General features: G+C 38.2%; 1 protein-coding gene across 1 annotated transcript in view; it reads right to left on the bottom strand.

Annotated features, from left to right (window-relative positions):
• The window catches only part of Catsperb (cation channel sperm associated auxiliary subunit beta), a 171,255-nt gene extending 149,063 nt beyond the window's left edge, over positions 1-22,192 (bottom strand). Inside the window, exons 1-4 of the mRNA XM_021201432.1 lie at positions 22,114-22,192; positions 18,994-19,082; positions 11,822-11,962; positions 9,053-9,113 (exon numbers count right to left, since the gene is read on the bottom strand). Coding sequence (XP_021057091.1) covers positions 9,053-9,113; positions 11,822-11,962; positions 18,994-19,082; positions 22,114-22,192 — 370 coding nt within the window. The remainder of the gene's footprint in view (positions 1-9,052; positions 9,114-11,821; positions 11,963-18,993; positions 19,083-22,113) is intronic.
• Positions 22,193-23,021: the final 829 nt, after the last annotated feature.

Here is a 23,021-nt window from a genome sequence, read left to right as displayed (position 1 = left end):
ATATGAAGTAGAAGATGGCCTAGTCGGCCATCATTGTTAGGAGAAGCCCTTGGTCCTGTAAAGATTATATGTCCCTGTATAGGGGAATGCCAGGGCCAAGAAGCATTAGTGGGTGGGTTTGGAAGCAGGGTGTGGAGAGGGTATAGGGAACTTTTGGGATAGCATTTGAAATGTAAATGAAGAAAATATCTAATAAAAAAAAAAAGAAAACTTAAAGCCAACATTCCTGGTGAACCTTAAGGTAAAATGACCACCAGCTAATACTTGAATGGTGGGAGCTGAACAGATTGCTCTGGTTAAGAACACTTGCTGCTCTTTTAGAGGATCCAGATTCAATTCTCAGCAACAAGAAGGCCAACACAGCCATATCTAACTCCAGTTCTAGTCCTTCAAATATCCTGTGAGATATTTGCACATAATGCACATAATGGACCTGCGTATGTGCATACTTGTCTGGCATCAGTGGGTGAGGAAGTGTATAACCTCACAGAGTCTTGAAGTACCAGGAGGTAGGGATACCCAGTGGTTCCTCCACCTCCTCAGAGGGAAAGGGGAGGGATGATGGGGGAAGGTTTGTAGAAAGAGGTGATGGACAGGGGGTAGAGGACAGAGTGAAAAGAGAACAAGTTTTTAAAAACTAATAAAATTAAATTAAAAAATAAAACAATCTCAAAATACTGCAAAAAGATAAGTTAGTGGAATACGATAAGATGATTCACCATGGGATTCATAGTTCAGTAACAAGAGAGCAAACATGAAGAGGATTACTCTAACCAAGGTTGAGACCCCTCTCCCAACCCATACAACAGCTGTGATCCCACAGAGCTCAGCAGATATTGGGTCTCTCCTGCCATGCTGGACCCCTATCTCTCTTCTGGTCTGTACCTCCATCTGCATTAGAGCAGGTTGGCACTGACAACCACCCAGCTTTGCCTGTTTTCCAGAAGGCCTGCTCTAACCAGAGACACAGAATTTCCCATGTCCTGTGAGCCCTGCTCAAATCCAGGATACCAAGGCCAAATATTCCAGAGACAACGAGAAGGTGAAAGGCAAGCACAAGAACATAATCAACAGAAGTCAGTCCTATTTGTCACCATCAGAACCCAACCTTCCAACTACAGCAAGCCCTGGAGAAACTAACAGACATGGAAAGCAAGAATCTGATTTCCAATCCAACGCCATGAAGATGATAAAAGCCTTTAAAAAGTATATTAAGAATTCCCACAAAGAAATACAGGAAAGCACAGTCAAACAGGTGGAACAGTAAAAGAGGAAACCAAAATTAAAAAATAAATCCCTTAAAGAAATACTGGAAAATACAATCCAACGGGTGAATGAAATGGACAAAAAGTCCCCAGACCTAAAAATGGAAAGAGAAACAATAATAAAATCACAAATGGCGGGAAACCTGGTGATGGAAAACCTAGGAAAGAGAACAGAAACTACAGACACAAGCACTACCAACAAAATACAAGAGTTATAAAAGAGAATCTCAGGCATAGAAGATACCACAGAATACATTAATATACAAGTCAAAGAAAATGTCAAGGGTAAAAAGTTCCAAACCCAAAAACATCAAGAAAATTTGGGACGCAATGAAAAAAACCAAACATAAGAATAATAGGAATGGAAAAAGGTGAAGATTCTCTGATAAAAGAACCAGAAAACATCTTCTTCACCAAAATCATAGAAGAAAACTTTCTTAACCTAAAGAAAGAGGTGACCATTTATGTACAAAATGTACAAAAGTCTACAAAACACCAAGTAGATTGGACCAGAAAAGAAAAGCCCTACCACATAATAATCGGAACACTAAATGTACAGAACAAATAAGAATATTAAAGCTGTAAGGGAAAAGTCCAAGTAACATATAAAGGCAAAACTATCATAATTGCACCTGACTTCTTAACAGAAACTCTAAAAACCAGAAGATTCTGGACAGCTGTCTTCCGGACTCTATATGCCAGTCCACACAAGTATACCCAGCAAAATTCTCAATCAGCATAGAAGGAGAAACCAATATGTTCCACGAAATAAAACTAATTTAAACACTATCTTTCTACTAATCTACCCGTTCAGAGGATACTACAAGCAAAACTCCAACACAAGGAGGGTAACTACAACCAAGAAAACACAATAAATTAATTATGTCACAACAAACACAGAAGAAGAGAATTACTCACATAATACCATATCCAACAACGAAAATAACAGACTGGATAAATAAACAGGATCCAATATCTGATGCTTACAATAAACACATTTCAGCAACAAAGATAGACACTACCTCAGCATAAAGGGCTTGAAAAAACTTTCCAAGCAAATGGTCCCAAGAAACAAGCTACTGTAGCTATTCTAAATTCCAATAAAGTAGACTTTTTACCAAAAATATCAAAAGAGATGGGGAAGGATACTGTATACTTATCAAAGAAAGATGCACCAAGATGAAGCCTCAATATTGAACATCTATGTCCCAAATACAATGTACCCACATTCATAAAGGAAACTTTACTAAATCTCAAAACACACATTGACACCTCACAATAACAGTGGGAGACCTGCACCCAACTCTCACCAATGGGCATGTCATTGAAACAGAAACTAAAGAGAGACACAATGAAACTAAGAAAGTCATGAACCAAATAGGTTTAATATATACAGAGTATTGTATCCCCAAATCAAAAATATATATATATAATACATATGTATAATATGTATACATATTATATATATAATATATTAATATATATATATATATATTCTTCTCTGAAATTCACAAAACCTTGTCCAAAACTGACCATATAATTGGACATAAAACAATAGAAACAACAGAAAGCCTACTCACTCATGGAAACTGAATGACTCTCTACTCAATGATGCCTGGATCAGGGAAGAAATAAAGAAATTAAAGACGTTCTAGAATTCAATAAAAATAAGACACAGCATACCTAAATTTATCAGACACAATTAATGTAGTGCTACAAGGAAAGTTTATAGCACTAAGTGCATTGTATTGATATCAAACAGACAGGTTGATCAACGGACTAGAATTGAAGACCAAGAAATAAACCCACACACCTATAGACACTTGATTTTTGACAAAGAAGCCAAAACCATTCAATAGGAAAAAAAAGAAAGAAAGAAAACATCCTTAACAAATAGTGCTGGCTTAACTGGATGTCTACATGTAGAAGAATGCAAATGAATCCTATTTATCGCTCCACACAAACATTCCTGACACAATCAATAATGCTCTGGAATGTTTGCAAACAGGAGCCTTGCATAACTGTCCTCTGAAAGGCTCTACTCAGCAGCTGATTTAAACAGATGCAGAGACCACAGCCAAACATTGGATGAAGTTTGGAGACTCTTAGGGAAGAGTTGGGGGACAGATTGAAGGACCTGAAGGGTATAGAACTTCACAGGAAGACCAACAGTATCAACTAACGTGGACTCCTAGAAGATTTAAGAGACTCTACAACCAATGAAAAAGCATGCATGGATTGCACCTAGGACCCTCCTGGCATACATATGTAGCAGATGCACAGCTTGGTCTTCATGTGGGTTCCCCAACACTTGGGAGCTATCCCTAAAGCTGTTGCCTGTTTGTGTGTTATGTTTCCCTAACTGGATTGCCTTGTCTAGCCTCAGTGGGAAAGGATGTGCCTAGGCCTGCAGACACTTGCTGTGCCAGAGTAAGAGGATACCTAGGGGAATTCCAGACTCTCAAAGTAGAAAGGGAAACAGCCATGGAGGAAGAAGAGATGGGGACAGCAATCAGGATGTAAAGTGAATAAAAAATTTTATAAATAAATAATCAGTTTTAAAAAGAAGACAGGTCAAGGCAGGCCAGCTGGTATCTAAAACAGTAACATACATTACTAATCACCATGGAAATGTGATTCAAAACCATAGCACAATATCTTTTTACCCCTGTTTGAATGGCCATAATCAAAAATGCAAAAGATAATAAGTGATGGTAAGGATGTTGGGAACCAGTAACTCTTAAACACTGTTATGGGGGTATAATGCAAAATAATGAGAGTTCTCAAAATACTAAAAACTTTCTAGCAATCTTGTTACTGTAGTCAAAGGAAGTAAAATCATTGTTTCAAGGAATGTCTATCTGCCTCCATCTTATTTTTGTAATACTATTCACAATAATCAGAAAGATGCTTAAACAAAAATGTTCATTTTTATTAGAATTCTCAAAACTTAGTATTTTTCCACATTAATGCAAATAAATACTATCTCTTTTTGTTATTTGAGACAACATGGATAAATCTGGAGGATATCGTATTAGGTGAAATACCCCAGGCATAGAAAATGACAAATACTGGTACTATCTCATTCACGCACAGAATGTAAAGGTATTGCTTTTATAGGACAGAACCGAATGGTGGTTCCTAGAACCTTTGATGGTTAAATACTAGGGAGAGATAGGATAATATAAGTCATGGACACATAATTATAGCTACATAATGAAACCCAATCTTAAAATAAAATATTGATAGCTAATTTTCAGCCCAGTATAAAAACCTTTAATGTATTTTATTTAAGCGTAGATAACTACATTCTATGGTTAAACACTGAAAAAATTACAGGCATGGATACTGTCCCAGGAGTAGAGGTAAAATGGAATCACAAGAGTAAGTGACATAAAGTGGAGAAAAGGAAGAAATAAATAAAACACCATATATGCAACAAATTTCACTAGTTCCATTTGCAAAATGGTAGATTTCAATAGACCCAAATAAATAATTACACTAAATATACTTGGTCTAGAATATTAATTAAAATTTTATGCATTAAATGTAATACTAAGATTGAAATATGTTTTGATTATAAGAAAGTTCATTTTAAATATGGATTGTATATGCTTTAAATTTCTTATAAAAAATAAAGGAGGATGGATGGTGATGGCATCAGCATGGTATCAAGTTGCAAGTTGCTGCATTGACTGCAGCCATAGATCAAGACTGTGACTGAGGCTGAGGCTGAAACAAGAGCATATTCTTATTGGACATTTATAATGAAATGGAGAGCAATACTAAAAGATCTTATGTAATTAATAAGTCAAATCTCCACTAACTGATCAATAAATTTAATATACTCCAAATGTATATGTATTTGTATATGTATGTATATGTATTTGAGGTAAGAATATTTTTTCATAGACTTAAACAAGTAACTCTAAAATTTCATGAAAAGTCAAAATAAATATAAAAACCAATTTAATTTTGAAAAGGGTCAAAGGATAAAGCCTAACATAATTCTAAGACTTATTATAAAGATCTCAAAACAGAGAGATGATGAAAAGACAGAGACAAAATTCAGTTTGGGGAGATGGCTCAATGAGTAACAAACTTGCTGCACAAACTAGAGGATATGAGTTCAGATCCCAAAATCCCTACAAAGGCCAAGCCTGATAATAAACTCTCTGATTCCCCTACTGGATGAGGTATAGACAGATGATTTTTAGGGGTCTTGTTGGCCAGCAAGTCTAGCTGAAACAGGTTGTTGGTTGTTTAGGCTCAGGCAGAGATTCTATATCAATAAAATAAGGTGGAAAGTCAGAGAGTGAGATGCAGGATATTGATTTCTGGCTCCACATATGAATGAACAGACAAGTCAACCTGAACACAGGAGTACGTACACAGAGAGGGGGCCAGTGGGAGGGGAAGGAGAGGGAGAGGAAGAGGGGGACAGAAAGACACACAAGGTTGGGTTAAATATAAACTTATATTATAAGAGGACATGTCAAATAATCCCCTATTACACACCAGAGGCTAACAAATAATAAACCCAGTACCAGGTATGAATAACTTCTTTTGAAATGGTTGTCCAGTGAGTTTCCAAAGACCCCCTAAACATTTAAGGCTATTACTAATGTTTTTGTTTAACCTCTAGATTTTAGAACATGATGGTTAGATCCCTTTGTTGAAGGCACTACATGTTTGAGTCACAGAACATGGTGAAATTAAGCTTGTGTGGATCTAGAAGCTTTATCCCTTTTGATTAGCTTTCCTAGTAATAGCAGATCCTATGCAAGCTACTGGAGAATGAAAGTAATTATATATCCAGCTGTGAACCCTTCAAGCTGTAATAATGACAGAAAGAAATGCTCACAGGTTCTATAGTTGCATGAACATCATGGGAATAACCAGCCATTGGATTTAAGTCCCATTCCACAGAATGAAACCTGCATCTGGCTCCATTATCTATGGCTTGTTAGGCTAGATACCATATACTTCCTATTAAGGAAATATAATCACAATCACAATGAGATGCTACAAAACACCTATCACAGTTCTAAAACACACACCCTTCCATGTATCTATGGTTACTATAACACGGTGATCAACAACTGGAAAAGGTACAAAGAATAAGAGATTGCAGGTTTTCAGGCCTGAACAGGTATTCTAAACATATATACTTGAAGGCTCAAGTGTCATTACAAAAGTGGGAGCAGAGAAAGAGTTTAAGAGCCTAAAATTAAGGATGATGAGAAAAAATATTATCTTCTGGACACAACAAACTTCCATACATTCATCATGACAAGAACAAGGGTGTACCCATACATATACACAAAATTAAATGTAGTGGTCTGCGCAAAACCCAAGCCAAACCAAATCTCATCAAGAAAAGAGTTGTGACTGTGTTCTCTATTCTTGGTTATCAAATTTACAATGTCTGAAGTTAAGTAAAACCAAGCTACTGGGAAAACCTGTCGGAGAATTTTCTTAATTGAATGGCTTGAAGTCGCCAGAAACACATTTAATCTAGATATTTTGAGGTGGGAAGATCCATCCTTAATTTGAGCTGTTACCTCCTGGTGACAGTCTACAGGAAGAGTGTAGGAAGAAGGAAGAAGGCTTGCTCTTTTCCTGCTTGTTCTCTCTCTCCCTGGCACGTTTATTTCTTCACTGGCAGTGGAGCTCACTTGTTCAGGGTTCCAACATATACCGAAGACCAGCTGATACATATAGCCTCACAAACTGAATGACTTCTCTCTGTGTGTCTCTGTCACTGTCTCTCTGTCTCTCTGTCTCTGTCTCTGTCTCTGTCTCTCTCTCTCTCTCTCTCTCTCTCTCTCACACACACACACACACACACACACACACACACAGAGTATACACATATTGTTTTTATTCTATCAATTCTATTCTTCCCAGCCCGACCTAACTCGGTGCAAGGCAGTGCAAGGAGAGTTTTATTTGGCCTGCTCTTTCATATTATTCACTGCTCATTGTCTAAGGAAGTCAGGACAGGAACACAAACAAAACAGGAACCTGGAGGCAGGAGCTCCTGTAGGTGCCATGGAACAGTGTTTACTGCTTGCTTACTGCATGCTTCTGACTTGCTCAGCCAAGTTTCTGACAAAACCCAGGACCACCAAGCAGCCCAGGTGTGGTCCTGTCCACAATGAGAAGGGCCTGCCCAATCAATAACTAATTACAAGATTGTCTCTACAGCCCATCTCATGGAGTTATTTTCTCAACTGAGGCTTCCTCCTCTCAGATTAGTTTAGCTTGTGTCAATTTATCAAGCACAGTATTAACATTGCACGTGTTAGCACAATCAACTTGTAAGGTCGACAGATAAAATGCTCAGTTACATTTGAATTTCAGATAAGCCACAAATAATTATTAGTATATCCACACATCTATATTGGACATTTACATGATGTTTTATGGCACTCCTCCAAGTAAAAGCATTTCCTCCTTTGGCAGTGGAGGGGTGGCAGTCTCTAGGATGAGCCATAGAACTAGGACAGGAGAAGGCCTAAGAGGGTCTATGGAGGTGACTCTAGCTGAGACTCCTAGCAATTGGGGATATGAATCCTGACGAGGCCATTTACTGTAGCCAGGACATACTCCCCTTTGAGGGATATGTACAGTAACCCATGCACAAAACCCATGACCCAAAATGTATCTTTGTACAAGGACAAAGAACAGAGATTGAAGGAATGGCCAACCAAAGACTGCCCTAAATTGAGACGCATCCCTTGTGCAAGAACAAATCCTTAACACAATTAGTGATACTCTGTTATGCTTGCAGATAGGAGCCTAACATAACTGTCCTCTGAGAGGCTCCACCCAGCAGCCAACGGAAAGAGATGCAGCGACTCACATCCTTTTATTAGATGGAGGTCACGGAGTCTTATGGAAGAATTGGGAGAGGCATTAAGGGACCTGAAGAGGACAGGGATTCCACAGGAAGACCAATAGAGTCAACTAACCTGGACCCCTGGGTTCCCAGAGACTGAATCAACAACCAAAAAGTGAACACAGGCTGGATTCCTCCTGCATATATGTAGTAGATGAGCAGCTTGGTCTTCATGCAGGTTCCCCAATAACTGGAGCAGGGGCATTGCCCAAAACTGTTGTCTGCCTACCTGTAGATCTCTTCCCCCTAAAAGGATCACCTTGGCTGACCTAATTGTGGAGGATGTGCCTAGTCCCTCAGCTACTTGGCAGGAACTGGAAGGTTAGTGTGGGTGGGTGACACCCATAGGAGCACTTCCCAGAGAACATGAAGGTGGATTTAGGAGAAGACTTGCATAAAGGGGTACAAGGAGGAGAGGGAAGCTGATATTGGGATATAAAGTGAATAAGTAAACACATTTTAAAAATTATTTGATTATATTGATTAAAACAGACATTCCCAAAGAAAGAGATGTTCTGACTGTGGGTCTGCCCACATGTTTGTAGAGAGCTACAGTGCTGTAGGTTTTGGGGACTCACAACCTCTGTGAGGGTGGGCTTTCTGGTGATGCCGCTGCATTTAAGTTATCTGTGCTCATAAGTAACCCCTCACAACATGCTTAGTAAGTCTTAGAAAAACTCAGTTCATCAAATGGATATGGTGCAATAGTTGTACTTGGTCTGTTGCTTGATTCTTTCCTGGATTGAGTAGACATGTCTGTTGTATTTCTCCATGAAAAATCTGTTTACTCAATAGCTGAGACAGACCTGATTTATTTTATGAAGTCAATGCTGCTGAACTTGGCAATGCAGGCCCATGAGTATAAGAAATACTTAGATCTTACCTGTGTTTACAGTGATGTTTTCTCTAGGAATATCAAGTCTCCACCCAAGCCGATTATTGAACTTGAAGACAGAAGAAATCAGATTACATTATTTTGCAATGTTAATGACAAAACTTATTTTGGCATATTCTGCCCAACATTTTAAAATTAAAATTAGTCAACTATGTCCAAATAAATATGCATCTGTATACCTATAGAGAAAGGGCTTTCACTAGCAAATTTTACTGTTAGGAATTTTTTTCCCATGTACACTCACAAATGAATGAAATGACACATACTCAGGGATATTTTGCAATATTTGTTTGTAGTAGCAGATTGATAGCACTGTTAATAAGATATATAATTATATAGCTGCATAGAGCAACCCAAGAAGCACAAAGCTGAATCATAACTGATTTGACAGGACAGAGAAAAGGAATGGAGCTAGGAGAACATTTGGAAATTTAAGAAGAAAATGCCAGGAAAACGAGAACAATAAGAATGGGGAGTTCTAAGATTTACAACAGAAAACATGTCTATGTCCTCCTGTGACACCAGTCCAGAGGACCCCACAGAACAGCTTTAAAAAGAAAAGCAACAGAGCCAAAATCAAACCGCAGAGACACTAACCATCAGAACTAAGGCAAGAGAGTGTGCAGGGCTTGAATTGTCACCAAGGAAATTGTCTGCCTTTTAGACTAACAGCAAAAAGAGCACCTCTTAGAAGAACAAACCAGAATCCAGAGTCAACACATGTTAGCTTCAGTGTCCAGTCAACAAGAAGAAGAAACATCATAGGAAAATAAACAGACAAATGGAACTGATATTATAGGGGAAATGAAGACAATCAGTTGACTTAAATTTTAGCGAACAGACAATGGGTTAAATGTTGTTCTTAGAAATCTGTGCAAGACATAAGTAAACTGTCCTACTGAGTGAACATATAGATAATTCCAAACAGTAGAAAAGGTACACAGACAAACCACATGCAAACAATAAGGCTGTGAGGATGGTAACTGAAGTAAATCCATGCTAAATAGGATCAATTGGAGTCTATTGAATAAGATCCATGAAGAAATCCTGAATTTAGAGATATATACAAGTAACCCAAAAATACAAGAGAAGAAAGCAGGAGCATGGCTGAACACAATAACAATGTACTATAGATTTTAAAAAGTTAAGAGAGAACTTTATTATTTTTACCATAAAACATGAGAAACTTCCTCAAATAAAAAGAAAACATTACAAAGCAAAACCAAGAAAGAATATGGTACATATTTGAAAGAGTATACTTAACCTAATGCAAACTTTACACAATATGTATTTCTATAGAAATATCATTTGATACCCCACTAATATGTACAATTTTTATATCGTTATGCATCATGTAAATTTAGAAAAAAATGAAAATGTCTAAAGAAATCTAATAGTTTTAAAAACTTGTGGGACAACATCTTGCCTTCCAAAATTTGTATAATTCAATTCCTAAGAAGAAAACAAACAAACAAAGGGGAAACAAACAATACAGAAATAATTATTCAGGGCTTTCAACATTTGGCAGACACAAATATGGAACTCAGATATCCAGTCAAGAGGTATAAAGAGAAAAATTTAAACATGTTCAGAAAAGAGTGACAAATTACATACAGAGAGAATGATTAAATTTAAAGTCAACTTCTTATCTAGATACAATAGTGCCAAGAGCCTTTAGAATGGGGTGTTGCAAGTGCTGAAAGAAAATCAAGTCAATGAAAAATGGTATATCTGACAAAACTATCTTTCAAAACTTAGGTGACTAATAAAAATCTGTTAGAAAGCACAATATGTTTAGAAAAGTTGTAAAATAAAAGTACACAAAAATGAAATGTTGGGAAGAGATTTAATAGTGTAAATAAAAATGAATACACTTGAATACCACATGGCATTGTTGGCAGAAATCAAAGGAGATCTAAATAAACAGAATGATGTCTCATGGTTATCAGTTGGAAAGTCTACACTATAAAAATGCCAGTCTTAACCAACTTTATTTGCAGATTGAACACAGTCCAAGCAGACTATTTTGTAGTCACTGGCACAGTTGTCCTAAAGCTAAAGAAATCAAAGGGACTCAGACTAGGCAAAAACCAGTCAATTGAAGAGTGAATTGAGGCTTCTTCAAAATGTAGCACAATGCCATGATATTAAGATCACATGGTATCAACATAAGGGTTAGACACACAGATTAGAGCACTAGTATAGTTTTCAACAGAGATGCTAAAAACATTCCATCAAGATAAAAAAATCAAACAAAAGCTCCTCCTCTATATAAGATGATGGAGTGCACTCAACACAATAACCAAAGCACCCTGGGCCTCTGCCCACATGCTGCAGCTCTCTGAATGGCCATGATGCACTTAAAGAAAAGTCCTTAGTCACCAGGGAAATGCAAATCAAAACAACTATGAGGTTCCTTCTGATACCAATCAGAATGGCTAAGATCAAATCTAAGATAGTTCATGCTAGAAAGGATGTAGAACAAGGGAAAAACTCCTCCATCACTGGTGAGAGCCAAACTTGTACAACCACTATGGAAATCAATTTGGAGTTTTCTCAGGAAACTATCATCACTTTAATTGTGTTCTAATTATTTGAAAAAAATTCAACAGTATATTCTATCATACTGTATTGTTGGATTTCAAACATTTGTAGATATACAACATTACTGATTTTTTAACTTGCAGAAAGGCATCCAATGAGAAAGAGTGTGCTTCTTCCCAATAACATACCATAGATAAAACAAAACATAATTACCGGAGTTAATTTAAAATAGTAGCCACCGTAGTATGTACTGTTCGTAATTATCATGTTGGGAGCAAGGCCTCCTGATGTAAAGAGACCCAAAATTTCCTTTGAAGGACTTTGATTTTCACTTCTGAAGAAACAGTGAACTCTCTTTAGGAAAGAAAGAAACATAACAAGTTAATGAGACCTTGATATGAAGAAGCAGAATTCATTACTTTGGAGAAATTTGTGAAAAATAATGGCTGGTGAAGACTCCCGTCTTTAGTGAGTCCCATCTCCATGGGGGAAAACTCTGTTTACAAGCATGTCCTCAGAATTCAGTAACTTGTTAATTGTCCTAAGGTTTTTCACTTCATCTCTATGCGTGTTCTTAGCCATAAAAATAGTGAGCTTATATTTTTCATACTCAGAAAAGGAAAATTATCTAGTCATGCATGTAGAAAAAATGATTTTATTGAAAGAGGTGTTTTCTGACAAAGTAATATAAAAGGTAAATAATTATCCATTTTCCAGTTGTAAAAGGGATGTGGAAATATCACACCATGAAACATGAATTTTACCAAAAAGCCTAGACAACACTGAGATTTATCTGTTGATTATCCTACTAAACCCAGACACTATTGTGGATGCCAAGAAGTGCTTGCTGACAGGAGCCTCTTATACCTGTCTCCTGAGAGGCTTTTCCAGAGACTGACAAATACAGAGGTGGATGCTCACAGCCAACCATTGGACTGAAAACAGGGACCTCAATGGAGGAGTTAGAAAAAGGACTGAAGGAGCTGAATGGGTTTTCGACCCCATAGGAAGAACAACAATATCAACAAACCAGACACACACACCCCAGAGCTCCTAGGGACTAAACCACCAATCAAAGAGTACACATGGAGGGACCCATGGCTCCAGTCACATATGTAGCAGAGGATGGCCTTGTTGGGCTTAATGAGAAGAGAGGCCCTTAGTCCTGTAAAGGCTCTAATTCCTAGTATAGGGGAATGCCAGGGTGGGGAGGTGGGAGTGGGTGGGTAGTTGGGGGAACACTTTAAAGAAACAGCACAAGGGAAGATGGGATAGGGGGTTTGGGAGGGGGTGGAAGGAAAGGGGATAACATTTGAATTGTAAATAAAGAGCCAGGCAGTGGTGGCGCACTCCTTTAATCCCAGCACCTAGGAGGCAGAGTCAGGCAGATTTCTGAGTTCAAGGCTAGCTTGGTTTACAGAGTGAGTTCCAGGACAGCCAGGGCTATTCAGAGAAATTTTGTCTCGAAAAGCAAAAAAGCAAAAAACAAAAACCAAAAAAAAACAAAATCCATACTTTGGTCTTCCTTTTTGAGTTTCGTGTGTTTTGCAAATTGTATTTTGGGTATTCTGAGCTTCTGGGCTAATATCCACTTATAAGTGAGTTCATATCATGTGTGTTCTTTTGTGNTTGGGTTATCTCACTCAGGATGATATCCTCCTGATCCATCCATTTGTCTAAGAATTTCATAAATTTATTGTTTTTAATAGCTGAGTAGTACTCCATTGTGTAACTGNACCACAGTTTCTGTATCCATTCCTCTTTTGAGAGACATCTGGGTTCTTTCCAGCTTCTGGCTATTATAAATAAGGCTGCTATGAACATAGTAGAACATGTGTCCTTATTACATGTTTGAGTATCTTCTAGGTATATACCCAGAAGTGGTATTGCTGGGTCCTCTGGTAGTACTATATCCAATTTTCTGAAGAACCACCAAAGTGATTTCCAGAGTGATTGTACCAGCAATGGAGGAGTGTTCCTCTTTCTCCACATCCTTGCCAGCATCTGCTGTCACCTGAGTTTTGGATCTTAGCCATTCTGACTGGTGTGAGGTGGAATCTCAGGGTTGTTTTGATTTGCATTTCCTTGATGACTAAGGATGTTGAACTTTTTTTTAGGTCTTCTCAGCCGTTTAGTATTCCTCAGTTGAGAATTCTTTGTTTAGCTCTGTACCGCATGGATACTTCGATCCTTCTTAGAAGGGGGAACAAAATGCCCATGGAAGGAGTTACAGAGACAAAGTATGAAGCAGAGACTGAAGGAATGAACTTTCAGAGACTGCCCCACCTGGGGATCTGTCCTATAAATAACCACCAAAACCAGACACTATTGTGGATGCCAACAAGAACTTGCTGACAGGAGCCTGATATATCTGTCTCCTGGGAGGCTCTGCCAGTGCCTGACAAATACAGAATTGGATGTTCACAGGCATCCGTTAGATGTAGCACAAGGTCTCCAATGAAGGAGCTAGAGAATGTATCCAAGGAGCTGAAGGGGTTTGAACTAACCAGCACCGCCCCAACCCTGAGCTCCCTGGGTCTAAACTACCAACCAAAGAAAACACATGGTGGGACTCGTGGCTCTAGCTGTATATGTAACAGAGGATGGCCTAGTTGGTCATCAATGGGAGGACAGACCCTTGGTCCTGTGAAGGTTCTATGCCCCAGAATAGGGGAATGCCAGGGCCAGAAAGCAGGAGTGGGTGGGTTGATGAGCAGGAGGAGAGGGGAGGGAATAGGGGGTTTCAGAGGGGAGACGATGAGAAGGGATAACATTTGAAATGTCGATAAAGAAAATGTCAAATAAATAAATAAATAAATAAATAAATAAATAAATAAATAAATAAATAAATAAATAAATAAATAAATGGAAAAACCCACAGGAAAGGAAAGGAAAGGAAAGGAAAGGAAAGGAAAGGAAAGGAAAGGAAAGGAAAGGAAAGGAAAGGAAAGGAAAGGAAAGGAAAGATCCAATAAAAAAAAGAGAATATGTTGTCAATGCAGGCCTACAGAATGTGAAAAGAGATCTTGAGCACCAGCTCGGGATCAGCCAGTCCCACAGCACCCAGAGGAGGCTCCACTCCCAGGCGCTTTAGTATGCAATCCCCATCAAATTCCAACTCAATTCTTCACAGAGTTAGAAAGGGCAATTTGCAAATTCATCTGGAATAACAAAAAAACAGGATAGGGAAAACTTTTCTCAACAATAAAAGAAATTCCAGTGGAATCAGCTTTATTTCAATAGCCAGAGACTGCAAACAACCCTGTGGCAGGCAGGACTCCCACTGAAGGGAAAAGGACACCAAACAATCACAAAACCTTTGTCCCCAAATTTTTCCTGCCTGCAAGAAGTACAGGGAAAAAGATGGAGCAGAGAAGAAGGGAATGGTCAACCAATGTCTGGCTCAACTTGAGACCCATCCCATGGTCAAGAACCATTTATTCCCTGGCACTATTAGCTTCCATGAGTACATGGGGTTTCCCTTGTTTTTGTTGTTATTAAAAATCACTCCATGGTGGCCCAATAAAGTAACAAGGGAAAAATTCAATATGCTTGGATCAGTTGAAGACTTGTTTTGTGTCTGGTTATAGGGTCAGTTTTGGAGAAGGTACCATGAGGTGCTGACAAGAAGGTATAATCTTTTGTTTTATGGTGAAATGTTCTGTTGATATCTGTTAAATTCATTTGGTTCATACCTTCTGTTAGTTTCACTGTGTCTCTGTTTAGTTTCTGTTTCCATGATCTGCCCATTGGTGAAAGTGGGATATTGAAGTCTCCAACTATTATTGTGCCAGGAGCTATGTGTGTTTTGAGTTTTAGTAATGTTTCTTTTACAAATGTGGGTGCCCTTGTATTTGGGGCATAGACATCCAGAATTGAGAGTTCATCTTGGTGGACTTTTCCTTTGATGAGTATGTAATGTCCTTCCCCATCTTTTTTGATACCTTTTGGGTTAAAGTTTATTTTATTGGATATTAAGAATTGCTACACAAGGTTGTTTCATGGGACCATTTTCTTGGAAAATTGTTTTCCATCCTTTTACTCTGAGGTAGTGCCTGTCTTTGTCACTGAGGTGGGTTCCGCCTATGCTGCAAAATGCTGGGTCCTGTTTATATATCCCTTATCTTAGCCTGTGTCTTTTTATTGAGGAATTGAGTCCATTAATTTTGAGAGATATTAAGGACAAATTCTCTCTTAAGGTTGTTGCTTCCTATTATTTTTGTGGCTACAGGTGGAATATGTTTGTGTAGTTGTTATCTTCTTTTGGGTTTGTTGTGAAAGACTAATTTCTTGCTTTTGGGGGGGGTGTAGTTTCCCTCTTTGTGTTGGAGCTTTTCTTCTATTATCCTCTGTAAGCCTGGACTAGTGAAAAGATATTATTTAAATTTGGTTTTGTCATGTAATATCTTGGTTTCTCCATTTATGGTTATTGAGAGTTTTTCCGGGTATAGTAGCCTAGGCTGGCAGTTTTGTTCTTTTAGAGTCTATATGACATCTGGCAAGCTCTTCTGGCTTTTATTGTCTCTGTAGAGAAGTATGGTGTAATTCTGATATGTTTTCCTTTATATGTTACTTGACCTTTCCCCCTTACCACTTTTAATATTCTTTCTTTGTTCTATGCATTTGCTGTTGTGATTATTGTGTGATGGGAGGAATTTCTTTTTTGTTCCAATCTGATTTGTCTCCTTAGGCTTCTTGCATGTTTATAGGCATCTCCTTCTTTAGGTTATGGAAGTTTTCCTCTACAATTTTATTGAAGATGTTTCCTGGACCATTGAGTTGGTAATCTTCACTCTCTTCTATAACTAGTATTCTTAGGCTTGGTCTTTTCATTGTGTCCTTTATTTCTTGAATATTTTGAGTTAGGAGCTTTATGCTTTTTGTATTTTTTTGACTGTTGTGTCAATGTCTTCTCTAGTACCGTCTACATCTGCGATTCTCTCTTCCATCTCTTGTATTCTGTTACTTCTGCTGTCTTTCTTAGGTTTTCCATCTCCAGGGTTGTCTCCCCTTGTGCTTTCTTTAATGTTTCTATTTCCATTTTTATATCTTGGATGGTTTTGTTTAAGTCCTTCATCTCTTTGATTGTGTTTCCCTGTATTTCTTTAAGAGATTTATGTGTTTCCTCTTTAAGGACTTCTACTTGTTTACCCATGTTCTCCTGTATTTCTTTAAGGGATTTCTTTATGTCTGGCTTAAAGTCCTCTATCATATTCATGAGATGGGATTTTAAATCTAAATCTTTCTTTTCTGGTGTGTTGGGTTATCCAGGGCCTGCTGTGGTGGGGGGAACTGAGTTCTGATGTTGCCAAGTAGCATTGGTTTCTGTTGCTTATATTCTTGCACTTTCCTCTCACCATTTGGCTGTCTCTGGTTCTAACTGGTCTTGCTGTGAGGCTGTAATTCTGGGATGGTGGTTGTGTCAGAACTCCTGGGAGTCCAGCTATCTCTATAATCCTGTGAACCTGAGATTCTGGATGTGTCAGAGCTCCTGGGGCATCAAGCTGCCTCTGGGTGTGGGTGGAGTTGGTGGAGAACCAGAGCCCAGGGTCTGCAACCAGGCTCAGATGCAAACCAGAAGGTCCCTGACACTATTAATAATACTGTGTTATGCTTGGAGACAGAAATCTAGTGTAGCTTTCCTCTGAGAAGTTCCACCCAGTAGCAGCTGAAAACAGGTATGGAGACCACAGCCAAACATTAGATTGAGCTCAGGGGAGTCATGTAAAAGATTCGGGGGAAGGATTGAGGGACCCAATGCAGATCGGGACTCCACAAGAAGACCAAAAGAATCAACTAACCTGGAACTTTGTGGGCACCCAGAGACTGTATCATCAACCAAAGAGGATACATGGGCTGGACCCCATCACATAGGTAGTAGATATCATGCAGGTTTTCATGCAGGTTTTCATGCAGGTCCCCCAACAACTAGAGCAAGGGCTCTCACTGATTCTGCTGCCTGCCTCTGGATCCTGTGCCCCTAACTGGGCTGCCTTATGTGGCCTCAGTGGGAGAGGATGTGCCTAGACCTGCAGTGACATTATGTGCTAGGGTGTGTTGGTACCCAAAGGGCTCCTTCCCCTTCTCAAAGGAGAAGGGAGGATGGGAGGATAGACGATGTGAATTGGGGCCTGGGACAAGAGGGAGGCTGGAATAGGAATGTAAAGTGAATAATAAATAAATTAATGGGGAAAAAGAGTACTTTGTATGGGACCAGAGAGGTGGAATAGCAATTAGGAGCGCTTGCTGCTCATGCAGAGAACCTGGGTTCTATTCTCAGCACATACATGTGCATAACTGTTTGTAACTCTAGTTCTGGGGAATCCAACAGCCTCTTCTGACCTGTCTAAGCAGTAGGCATGATATACATACATACATGGAGTGTAACCCCTCATGCACAGAAAACAAATAATTATTCATTGAAAAGAATATATTGTGAAAATGAAGGAGTCCATTACCAACCACAATAGATAAGATATCTACTATATATAATATATAATGAAATATAAGATATCTACTATAACTTGGGCATAGGTAAAGGTGCAGGTAATATAGAAGGGATAAAACTTATAAGAGTCCAGCTTCTTTCTTATAATTTACATTCAAGTTAGGGATGACAAGTAGACAAATTTATTGGTTAAAATAGTGGATAAATTTGTAGGTGGATGGAGGGAAAGAGAGACCAAGAGAATAAATATAGCATCAATCATAGACTAAAACAGTGAAGGGGGAGTGGAAACACAGGTGTCGGAGAAGCTTGATTTTTAAAAAATATTTATTACAATTGTGAGCATGTGCACACACATGTGTGTGTTTATGCTTGTGTGTGTACGTGTGTGTGTGTATTTGTGTGTTGAGCCCCCCAAGGCTTTGAATATAGTATGTAAGCACTCTATCATTGAGTTAGCCTTTACCAATGACTAATATTCTGCTTTATTTAATTTCATTTATATCATTGTTTAAAAATCTCCTAACAGTTAAGTCACCCCTTCTACAAAACTGCAACAGCTACATGATATGTCTTATACAAGAAAAAAAGTATTTCTTAAGGTCATGTGAGGTATGTTTCTTTGACAGGCTGCTTCTATCAATCTTCAAAAGAACACATTAGATTCACATCAGATGAAGAGTGTTGCAGCTGGTTTAGAGAAGAAAGGTAGGCATCATTTGCTTACAGCAGTCACAGAGCATGGCTACCCAGGTCACTCAATGCTAAATGAATATATACTTTCCTATCTAACTACAGAAACAACTCCATAGAACCTCACCTTCCTGTGTGTACTGTGGAAGGTACTTGAGAGAGTACAGTGTCATAGCTTTTCTACATGGGCTTAAAAGGAACACATAGGGCTAATCTTATAATACATGAAGTTGGTGGACTTTACCAAATTGTCCATGGTAAGGAACAACTTGATTGTATGCAGGCCTGTAAGGATCTGGTCACCGGAACAAGAAAAGTAAGTTCGCTCCTTACCTAAACAAATAGAAAGAAACAGACCAAGGTAGAAAGACTTATGTAAAAGGCACCACATTTTATCGAACTGACAAAACATTTTAAAGGAAGAATTATACATTTAAAGCTGGGTACGGAGCTGCACATCTGTATTTCTACCTCTCAAGAAGTAGAGGAAGGAGGATCAATAATCAGAAGCCATTCTTGGCTACAGGAGATCGGGTCTTACTTACTTTCCTATCCTCCACAAAAGCAGAATTGTAGTTTTGAATTAACTGACTTCAGAGAAAACTCAAATTTGCATTTTTTTTCTTCTTAAAGCTATACTATCAGGAGTCAGAAACAACTTCTTGGGCTAGAGCATGAAACTTGATGTTACTTTGTTTATTTGCTTGTTTAAAAGTCTCTCATCACTTGAATAGAACAGTCATATCACTCCTTACACAAACTGACAACGGAACAATAGTCCTGAATATAGTTTAAAAAGATTATTTCATAAGATCTCTTGACAGGCTAAAGCATTAAAATATAATGCAGGGTACACTGGGCCATGATGTCAAGTTTGCAGAGGGTGACAAAAACCAGGTCAGTTTGGAGAAAGATTTGGTGCTTTTGTGACAGGATTTCATAATCTTGGCTTGACTTGTCGTGAGCTCGCTATGTAGTTCAGGCTGTCCTCTGAATAACTGACACCATCCTTTCTTCACCCAAATAAGTGCTGGAGTTGTACATTGACACCATCACAACAGGCTAGAAAGGGAATGTAGTGCCTCTAAGAAAAATGGAACCACAGAGGTGACATCTTTAACAATTTAGACATCACAAAAGTGTAATTCCTGAGGGACTGCCTGTTCCAAATAGAATAAGGAGACACTCTGGGACAAGCTTGGAGAACCAGTGTCAATTATTAAATACATGCAGCATTCTGCTCACAGTTACACAGGTCTAGCAATGAACATGTAACAAAATTCCCTTCTCTCACCAACAATTCCGTTCACACAGTGCTGTTGGAAGAGATCAGAAAATGCTATCCTGAACATAAGACACTTTGGCATGGGGAGTATTTCAAGCTTAAGAAACTACTTTTCCTTTCACCAAAACCAGAAATGTCATTGAGTCTGCTCAAACCTATGAAAACAGTGTTTATCTTCCATCATTTCCCTCCTATATATTTCCTAATAGACTCATGCTCTGTTAGCCACCCCCAAACCCCCTTTTCTTCTCTTCTCCCATCTCCCCAACTTGTTACCTTTTTTGTTGACATGGTAATTAGCTTATTGGGTTGACCACTTCTTTAGGAACTCACAGATTTCTCAAAGACCTCATTGCTCCATAAATATTGATATCAAATGAAATCCATAGTTTTTCCCCCTTGTTGACCTATTCTTTGTTAGATTAAGAACATCAGTCACAGAACATAACAGAATAGGGAAAAAGTGTTTCTCACCCTATGTTTCCATATTGATCCAAATTCCAGCTGTGGTATATCAATCACTATCCCACCTAGTTTATTAGATTTAAATAAGAAGTGGGGATAAATATCCTTTATACTGAACATTGTTTGTACAACGTGGTTGTTTCAATGTTATTCTCAACTTGTCCTATGTAAGGATATCATTACCAAGTATGTATAGCCTCCCAATGATTGTAGTTTGACATCAATATCCCTTTGCCTCACATACAAGAACCTGTGATATACCTCACAGTTCTCAGTCTTACCAAACGGTTCAATTGTCAGACTGAACTATGCACTGCTTTCCTCACAAACTCTGTAAGTTACCTCCTCCAAACTATTTTATAACATGTGTCATTTTGCTGCCTTTAAAGAATTCTCTTTGGGCCGGGCGGTGGTGGTACACGCCTTGAATCCGAGCACTTGGGAGGCAGAGGCAGGCGGATTTCTGAGTTTGAGGCCAGCCTGGTCTACAGAGTGAGTTCCAGGACAGCCAGGGCTAATACAGAGAAACCTTGTCTCGAAAAACAAAACAAAACAAAACAAAAAAAGAAAACAACAAAAACAATTCTCTTTGCCATATTTGCATATACAAATTAGACCCATTTTAATGTCTTAGATGGACTGTTCTCATTTATATGAAGCCTGCATAAACAACATACTTCTCCATAGCCAGATATAGTCACACTTTTCTCTGACATCCATCCTTCTAAGACTCTCCAAGATTGGCTTATATCCACATGTATGTTCGGTATCTCCTACTACAATGTGAGAACTAAAAGCCTGGATAATAAATGTCTCAGCAATTCTGCAACACATCTGTGAATAGAAGGTCTGAATTCTACATACCCACTTATTAAACACCACTGTATCCTAACATGCACTCTAGGATGCATGAGTATCTCACAAATGTGCACAATATGAACATCAATTTATCTTGTCTTTAACAATGAAATTCTCAGGCTGGAGAGATGGCTCAGTGGTTAAGAGTATTGACTGCTCTTCCAGAGGTTCTGAGTTTAATTCCCAGCAACCACATGTTGGCTCGCAACCATCTGTAATTGGATCTGATGCCCTTGTCTGGTATGTCTGAAGACAGCTACAGTGTACTCATTTAAATAAAATAAATAAATCTTTAAAAAGTACAATAAAATTTTATTTTAAATTTAAAACAATACACAATTATGTGGATTTTTCTATTTCCTTATTAAAAAATTTTTATAAAAGGTTTGCAACCTACTTCCATTTCCATATTTCTTTCACAAAAATTCAACTTTTCACTGACCGGACCAATAACTCATTCATTCACACAAGAATTTTGTATCTATTCAAACAATAAACTAATTCTTCTTTTAATGTGAATCATTCCATGACTTGGAGGTGAGAAGTGCTATAACAAAGGTCTGCAGACACAACTTAGTAAGAATGGGTTCACAATAATTTTAGTATATACTGCACCACAGTAAAAAGGAAATACATGAGAATGATGAGAAAACTTTCCAGAATGGATGCTAAATGAAAAATATTATAACTAAATGGGGAAGGAATATGAATATGAATACCTAAGAGGGAAATAATGAATTATTGACTGAAACTTACCCTTATTATGTGTTACTCCTGATGAAAATGCAAATATATTCAAAAGCATAAGCATAACATATATAAGTGGTGACTCCATCTGTTGAAATAAATATAGATTATTTTCATTCAGTTATTCTGAAAATACTATTTTGAGTTTTTAAAAATAGAAACAACTAAAACAGGGTAAGAAAATGTCATTTCAAGTGAAAAATTATTTTCTATTTGTGACATAACCAGATGATAGGGCTGGAGTTTGAGTGTGTAAGCATACAGCCCTGGGTTTGAGCCCAGCACCCAAATCAAAATTGGCCGACAAACATAACCCTGAAGCAGATGCACAGCACTTTACCAAGTTCTAAATCTCCTACTCTGCATTTCAAACACATAAAACTATAGTCCTTTTCAGAGACAGAGGGGAAGGGGATCCTGATTTTCCTCAGTATAGACAGCTGTGTGAGAAGTGAGATGTATGATCTTGGATCAACTATGTGATCCAGAACCTGGATCAATAAATACTCTGGGATGATAGAGCTGAATATATATTTGTCTTTTACTATTTTAACAACATTTTGAGAGAGATAGTCTACATAGTCCCAAGCATTCTTGCCTGTTCTGTCTACAGCAAGAATGCAAGTCTCTGCTGCTCTTTATCCATGGTTTTTCACAGGTTCCTGTTTCAAGCAAACAGATGTAAGGGAGTTGCAAGAGCAGGCNGNTTTCTTTGGTGACTCTCCTAATATTAGTGTTCTTCCCTGGTGATGCATCTCATTACCATTTATAACAAAATTCACATATTCAAGTCCTAATCCCTATAATGTGATGCTAGTTAGAGAATAAGGTCACTGGCAATGCTCTAACTGAAAATGTCTAGTGTCCTTAAAAGCTGAGTAACGGACTGGTGAGATGGCTCAGTGGGTAAGAGCACC

The sequence above is a fragment of the Mus pahari genome, chromosome 7 (genome assembly GCF_900095145.1).
Source record: "Mus pahari chromosome 7, PAHARI_EIJ_v1.1, whole genome shotgun sequence".
Classification (NCBI taxonomy): Eukaryota; Metazoa; Chordata; class Mammalia; order Rodentia; family Muridae; genus Mus; species Mus pahari.
Note: the sequence above shows the minus strand (reverse complement) of the source record. Positions and strands in the feature narration are given on the sequence as shown.